The 8,091-nt window shown below is 39.6% G+C and overlaps 1 protein-coding gene across 1 annotated transcript; it reads left to right on the top strand.

Moving 5' to 3' along the window:
* The first annotated feature begins 786 nt into the window (after positions 1 to 786).
* cga (glycoprotein hormones, alpha polypeptide) lies at positions 787 to 2,560 on the top strand. The gene is made up of 4 exons (XM_064333504.1): positions 787 to 902; positions 1,143 to 1,241; positions 1,545 to 1,732; positions 2,231 to 2,560. The coding sequence occupies exons 2-4, from the start codon at positions 1,145 to 1,147 to the stop codon at positions 2,297 to 2,299; spliced, it is 354 nt and encodes a 117-aa protein (XP_064189574.1). The 5' UTR covers positions 787 to 902; positions 1,143 to 1,144; the 3' UTR covers positions 2,300 to 2,560.
* The last annotated feature ends 5,531 nt before the right edge of the window (positions 2,561 to 8,091 follow it).

Raw genomic sequence — 8,091 nt, 5'->3', positions numbered from 1 at the left:
ATGAATACTGCTCAAACCATTTTCCATAAACACTGCTCGATGAAGCAACAGTGTGTGATAAAACCGGGGTGATACGAAAGTCAGGTGTCCACTGGATGTGGGGCTGGTAGGGGCAGTAGGGGGCTGAGAGGCACAGTGATGGGGAAACTCAGTTGGAGCCGTGGCCAGTCAAATAAGACAAGAAGAGACCCACCCCGTCATGAGATCCATGGAAGGTGCTGGATAAAATTCAATCCAAATGATGAAATTTAATAATTATTATCAATAATTAATATTCTGAGAAGTTATTGCCATATTTTTTTAGATAGGGGATTTTTGACTTTGACAAATAATAATAATAATAATAAGAACAAAAATTAAGAACACGAATAAAAATAATAAGAGTTTCCAGAAAGAAAATCGTGATGTCTCTGACCATCTAAAGATTGGTAAAATCTGCAGGCCAACTGCATGCCACTGGAAACACAAACTAAAGGCCAAGGAGAAAAGGAAACGGAAGCGTGATTCAATGACAGTGGTTACCTGGCTACAAACCTTGTGTTTATTTTACCCATAATCCGAGTGAGGTGAAATGACAGGTCCTGCTTGAGCCCTGCAGTTCAAGGAGAACAGGAGCCAGCCGGGAAATATGTTTTGGAAATAATGAAGGCGTAATGACGATGATACTGAGTTGCGGGCCCAGGTGGGGGCGGGGGGTAGTACAGCCTGGGGATTATTGGGTAGGAGAATGATCAGTGAATCTCATGGGCCATTAATAAAGGTCAGAGGGTTGCTATCTCATTCAGGTGAGTAGCTAACTGTGGGAGGAGGAAGTCAGTATAAAACTGCTTGCACTTAGTATAGTGACTCTCTGTAACTTACCTCTACCGAAGCAGTGCTGAAGCTCCAGTTTCTCAGAAACGGTAACAATGTTTCTTTCTGCAAATGTTTTTCAGCGGCGGCTTGACATCTTCTTCTTCTTATTCTTATTATTATTATTATTAGTAGTAGCACTAGTAGTAGTAGAAATAATTCTTATTTTAAGTGTAGAAAACCATTATTGATATCTGAATATGAAGTTAATGCATATCCAAAGACAAGACACTATTCTTTTGGACAGTAATGCTGAATTATGGATAATGTGTGTTTTCATTTTATTTCAGGCATGATGGTGTGTCCAGGAAAGCCAGGAGCCTCTCTCCTCATGCTGTCGATGCTGTTTCACATCATAGATTCTTATCCCAACAACGAAATGGCACGAGGCAGGTTTCACATACTTTTTCAATCCTGGGTTTGCTCGACATAATGGTTACAAAATTGACAGTAATTGTTATACAATTTTATAGATTTCCTTAACATACCAGTTTTAGCATTAAATGACAGTTTAACAAATTCCAACTGTGAATTAAATGTTTTAATGTTTATATTAACTGTATTATTACTCTGAAGCTATGTTTTAAATGAAAATCTTTGAGATTCTGAAGCTAAACAACAAAGATGGAAGAAAAACACTTCTATTGTAATTTATTATATAAATAACATTTAAAGTTTTTTAACATTCAAAGGTGGCTGCGATGAATGCCGACTCCAGGAGAATAAGATCTTCTCCAAGCCCAGCGCTCCAATCTTCCAGTGCGTTGGGTGCTGTTTCTCCAGGGCATACCCAACACCACTGCGGTCCAAGAAGACCATGCTGGTGCCAAAGAACATCACATCTGAGGCAACGTGCTGCGTGGCCAGGGAGGTGACAAGGGTAAGAGCCCAGATATTTGTTTAGAAATGCTGGGGAACATGCTCTGTCAGATTCCGGTCATCCAGTTAATATTCCATTTATGAGTTGTTTGGTGCACCAGACAGCTCAGCTGGAGAAATTTATTGAACTGCTGGGTGGCAGGATATGTTTATGAGGAAGCAATGGCTAGTCTGTGCTCTTCCAAACCTAAAGAGGATGTTTCTAAAATGGGAGGAATACAGTTTTTGAAATAGAAATTGTGTGACAAAAATGTAAATAAAAAGTTATCTAAAAAATGTAAAGTCAACCAGAGCCTGCACCATGTCTGTATCTTTGACAGAAAATTTGTGGCATTGTCATTGTCCATTTCCTCCTTCTACCTAAAGTCCCCAGGATAAATAAAAGCCAATCCAGTAAAACCTTTAGTAAAACCAAAGTGATGCAATCTTACGTTGGTGCTGCAGCTGTGACCCTAGGCATAGGTGAGAAATTCTCTCTTTTTTCCCCTTTCTCTCTCAGCTGGATAACATGAAACTGGAGAACCACACAGACTGCCACTGCAGCACCTGCTACTACCACAAATTTTAAACCATGCAGCCATTCTGGAAAAAGTGCCTTTTTTGTTTTTTTGTAGTAATCTGTCACAATATATTTAGAAAAATGTGCCTTAAATGTTTTAAGGATGACAATCATAAAGGTCAGTTTTTATGTAGTTTTGCTCATTGTTCATGTGTATCAGTATAATGCGAGGATTGAGCATGTACTTATTTCAATATTTATCAATTTTTGTGCTGTCAACAAGTTGTAGCTGTATATGCATTCGTTCAAATATGACTTACATTGTTGGTGTGCTTTTTGTTGTGGTGTATTTTTTCATGTGCTTTTTTTTCTCTTTTTCTGCCAAATACACTGGTATGACATAGTATCAGGTAATGGTTTTAAGTGGTTTCAATTTTAGCAAAAGAAAAAAAAAATACATCCCATGATATTTGGGGCATTACAAAACAAAACGAAGAAAACAAATAAAAATAATTTTGGGGAGAGGTTTACACAGGTTCAGAGAGTTGGAGAAAATACATCTACATGGTGGCTGTGTTTCAACGGGGTTTCTCTATTAAAGACACAGTAGGCGGTGCCTATAACTAGCCCAACAAAGGAAATTGATGATACCTGGATTGAGTTCCAATAAGCCTCAGGTGGGCATACCTGTGCCTGTGTGTGAGGCCACTGCTCTCCAAGGTCCTGTAGGCCTCCCTGGCTGTGGGATGGAACAGGTACTGACAGCAGCCAAACAGGAGGATTGGCCTTCTGTGCTCCTCCTTCCAACGCTCCTGGCATCACAATTTTGCTGAATCCAAATGTCCGATCTTCCTCGCACTTGCAAGATGGTGGACTTCAAGGGCACGTTGCTATTAAGTGCAGAGAGGCTAGGGCTACCCAGTTCTATATTTCACTGAGTCCGCATACAAAATAAAGCACATTTATTTAAATAATGTTTAGCGGCTTCTTCAAAGTCTGTATTTATTTTTTAAAATAAAGTGGTTGCATCCATGGCAACAAGTGAGTTCAGAAGTCCCATCTCATCAGCGCATTTACTCTTGCAGCCCTGTGCCCTTGCAAACTTGTCCTATATGATGCTGAGCACTACGATCAACATCACGGTACATAAGACCTTAGTCCATGAGAGTCTGCTAGCCTGGAGTGCTGACATTTGAATTCAGAGTTTGATGCAATATCCAAACAATGTAATAACAAGTGTTTATTTTTAATAGGTTTATTTCTATGGGGTACATAGTTTACATAGGGTGTAGGCATGCCTTTTCGGGCAAGTAAGAATTAAGTAAAATGTATATGTTCTTAGTTTGGCAATTTCAACAGTCAGTAGCCTTGTTTAATGTTTAACACCCTGAATACTGAATGTACACTGCAAGTGGTATTAGATGCTAAAACTCCTCACTTATCCTACAAGCAAAATATACATTTATTATTCAGTAATTATTATTATGGATTCCAGTTACCAATTAAACTGTCAACTTCATTGACAAGTAGAGCAATCTGGTGGGCCAAGCTTGGTCAAAATATACAACTCAAACAATCTGATTAAAATTAAAAGATAGTTTATTAAGAATACATATGAAAATATGAAAATATGAAACAAGCTAAAATAACAAAAGAGATTGATAATAGAGGATAGAAAATCCAAAAAGCATCCCAAAAAGTTAGTCCCAAAGCATCCCAAAAATATGCTGAAAACAGAAAGAGAGAGAATGAAGAAAACTAGACACCAGAATGAGAGCCAGGACCAAAATATATAGCCAAAATTAAAAGTATAATGCAAAAAATAATTTAAAAAAATCAGAGGCCAACACTTTTAAGTCTTCCCCACCCCCTTTCTTTCTGGGCCATGTATAATTGGGATGGCAGGTATGCCATGCTGCCAAGTTCAACTCGGTGGGGAGGCATGCCCCATACCTATACAGCATCAAGAGTTTGGCACTATTCAGGGTTCCCTACAGAAATAACCACAATGACCAGACTCTCAGCCCTTAAAAACATTAATTTCTGTACCTTCTTATCCCATTTCAACTGACAGAATTCACAAACAACCCCAAAACCAAAGGGATTTTGCATTTTTTTCCTTCTTCTTATTCTTCTTTTTCCTGCCTGATTACATCATCACAAATGATCTAGGCCCACAAAAAATATGTCTGCCCATTGGAATTGTAGGTATATCAGCCAATAAAAACATCAGATACAGACATTAAATGGACATACACTCACCGGCCACTTTATTAGGTAAACCTTGCTAGTACCGGGTTGGACCTCCCTTTGCCATCAGAAATGCTTTCATTCTTCATGGCATAGATTCAACAAGGTGCTGGAAACATTCCTCAGAGATTTTGGTCCATATTGACATGATAGCATCACACAGTTGCTGCAGATTTGTCGGCTGCACATCCATGATGTGAATCTCCCATTCCACAACATCCCGAAGGTACTCTATTGGATTGAAATCTGGTGACTGTGGAGGCCATTTGAGTACAGTGAACTCATTGTCATGTTCAAGAAACCAGTTTGAGATGATTTGAGCTTTGTGAAATGGTGCGTTATCCTGCTGGAAGTAGCCATTAGAAGATGGGTACACTGTGGTCATAAAGGGATGGACATGGTCAGCAACAATACTCAGGTAGGCTGTGGTGTTTAAATGATGCTCAATTGGTACTAAGGGGCCCAAAGTGCGCCAAGAAAATATCCCCCACACCATTACACCACCACCACCAGCCTGAACTGTTGATACAAGGCAGGATGGATCCATGCTTTCATGTTGTTTACGCCAAATTCTGACCATACCATCTGAATGTCTCAGCAGAAATCGAGACTCAGCAGACCAGGCAAGTTTTTCTTCTATTGTCCAATTTTGGTGAGCCCGTGCCAATTGTAGCCTCAGTTTCCTGTTCTTAGCTGACAGGAGTGGCACCCGGTGTGGTCTTCTGCTGCTGTAGCCCATCTGCTTCAAGGCTTGAGGTGTTGTGTGTTCAGAGATGCTCTTCCGCATACCTCGGTTGTAACAAGTGGTTATTTGAGTTACTGTTGCCTTTCTATCAGTTCAAACCAGTCTGGCCATTCTCCTCTGACCTCTGCCATCAACAAGGTATTTTCGCCCAGAGAACTGCAGCTCACTGGATATTTTCTCTTTTTCGGACCATTCTCTGTAAACCCTAGAGATGGTTGTGCATGAAAATCCCAGGAGATCAGTAGTTTTTGAAATACTCAAACCAGCCCGTGTGGCACCAACAACCATGCCACGTTCAAAGTCACTTAAATCACCTTTCTTCCCCATTCTCATGCTTGGTTTGAACTTTGAGCACATCGTCTTGAGCATGTTTACATGCCTAAATGCATTGACTTGCTGCCACCTGATTCGCTGATTAGATATTTGCGTTAACGAGCAGTTGAACAGGTGTACCTAATAAAGTGGCCGGTGAGGGCATACATATGTGGAACGTGTGTCATGGCTATTAAAATATTAATTGCTGAAAATGGCGGATGTCCTGCATTTACTGTTAAGGCAGTCGTATGTGGAGGAGCCCCGCGGTCTGATATGGAGCTCAGACTGTGTCAGGACTGGCAACCATGCTGGGTGGTAAGTAATGTGGTGTGGCCGCGCCCAGGGAAGGGTGGGGGGGGGGTCTCGATCAGCAGGACATCCGTGTGCCTCTTCGCACAACAGCAACTCCTGCTGGTCAGTTGGGAGTCGGCAGTCTGCACAGGGCAGTGTCGTTATCTAAATTAGTGTTGACTCAGAGGAAGCTTAATTGGTGGGCCGTGGAGTGAAGAGCAGCAATGGCTTGGCATCACATATTTTGTTAGAAAGCCCCTCCAAACTGAAAGAAGCTTGCAGTGAAGTGAATTGGCATACAGACTGGCCATTCCAATCTGGAGAAATTCACATTTTCCTTTTCCCTTTTTTCCCTTCTTATTGTTCAAATGATTATATTTCTTTTCTTTCATTCTTTTATCATTAAATGTTTTGTGTCCTCCAATCTCTCCTTTGTAAATAGTCTCCTCATAACAATGTCCCTTTCCTTATTTCTAACATTTCTCTCCCCTTTATTTCTCTCACTCTGTTCCTTTTAAAACACAAATGGCAGTTGGTTATTTAGTTTTCATTCACTTCTTTTTGTGAAGTTTGAATTTGGCGTTTTTTATTATTAGCCCTATAGTTATGGTGGACATACTGTATATTTCAGAACCAGTGTTACTCTGCCACCCCTCCAGATGTGTATGTCTCCTGCTTCAGTCAGTGAGCAGATGTGGGAGGGAGCTCAGTGATGGAATGTGACCTAAAAGAAGGTGATAGCATAAAACCAGTGTCTTTGCCTTAATAATAAATAATACCTTTGAGTTGAGTTTTGCCAGGCGGTGTGCAAATTTCGAGAAACTTCCACATTTTCCAAGTGTGACTTTGAGGAAACTTTTTTCAACTTATCTTGGTTTTGAGGCCAATTTTCCCAGTGCTGAGAAACAGGAAAAAGCCTCAGAATAAGGTCTTCCGTTGTGGCGTTTCTGGTTCCGTTTATAAACCTGTGGTTTGGTGTCATGGGAGATCTCAAATATAAACTCTGGGTCGTGAGCTCATTACTTTGCATGCACAAATTTGCATTAACTAACATAGTTGTCAACATTAATCAATGGTGTACAAATACATCAATTAAACATGACTAACTTTTCATTAGTTTTAAGTTAGCAGATGCATTAACTGATGGAGCAGTTACACGATTATACATTTGGGATAAACTTATGAGTTAGCCATTAACAAATGAATGAACTGTTTTTTTTTCTTATTCCAATATAAATTGGCATTGGCAAGTCATGTAGTTGTTAACATGAATTAATGATGTACAACTACATTAACAAAGCTGTACATATTAACTTTTCAGTCAATAGTAGTTACCAACTACATAAGTTAATGCTATTTCAAGTGACCTTATTGTAAAGTGTTACCACCTTTTCCAAATGACATTTTGAAATGAGAGGGGTACCCTCAAAATGAATAGTGTGAATAGTAAAACATAAGAATCTAATTCTTTAAAAAAAAAAAAAAAACATTTCCTTTCCCAATGATCAGGGCATGTATCATCAAGTATATGAGAATAGATTAGATTCGGGAATTGCTGTGCACTCTTGCTGTATGTTGAGTTTTGTCAGGACTTTGCTAGTCAGTCACAGACTTCTGTATTTTCATGCTTTCGAGGCATGAAGTTTGAACATGGCCCCAGACCATGGGCACATACGCAGAATGGTCCAGTAGCTTCAAAAATGCATTCAGTGCATGTCCATGGACTCTTCCCACAATGCAGTGTTCAGTAATGGCAGGACTGATGCAGACTAATACCTCGCCCAGTGTAGCATATTGCCATGCAGACATCCTCACCGCAACAAAACTAAGCAAGAAAGTGTGGCTTTAACAAATTGTGGGTCACTTTATGTACATGCTAATTTACATAAAATACAGTCAATCAAGTCTTTAAAGAAACATATTGAACTGAACAAATTGTACACAGTCAAAGGCATGTTTTTGGCTGCACGGAGGTAGAACATTACTCTTTTGAATAATTTTTTCACATCCTTTTACTTTTTAATGTAATGCTATCTGATGACAGTTTTCATTAATGGAATGTGCATGTCCATTTACTGCCCATCTCTTTCAGATTTGTAATGAAGATATGCTAAACACCCACCCCTCAAATTACTGAAAAGTTATTTGCTTGCAGTGTTTAATGTGAATGCCAATTTGCAGAAATTAACTTGGAATTGTTTCAGAATAAAGGCAAACACACTAAAATGTCCTATGTTAGATCAACTCCTACAGAGTACAT

This window comes from Anguilla rostrata, chromosome 1 (assembly GCF_018555375.3).
Source record: "Anguilla rostrata isolate EN2019 chromosome 1, ASM1855537v3, whole genome shotgun sequence".
NCBI classification, from domain to species: Eukaryota; Metazoa; Chordata; class Actinopteri; order Anguilliformes; family Anguillidae; genus Anguilla; species Anguilla rostrata.
This window is presented reverse-complemented; position numbering and strand designations above follow the sequence as displayed.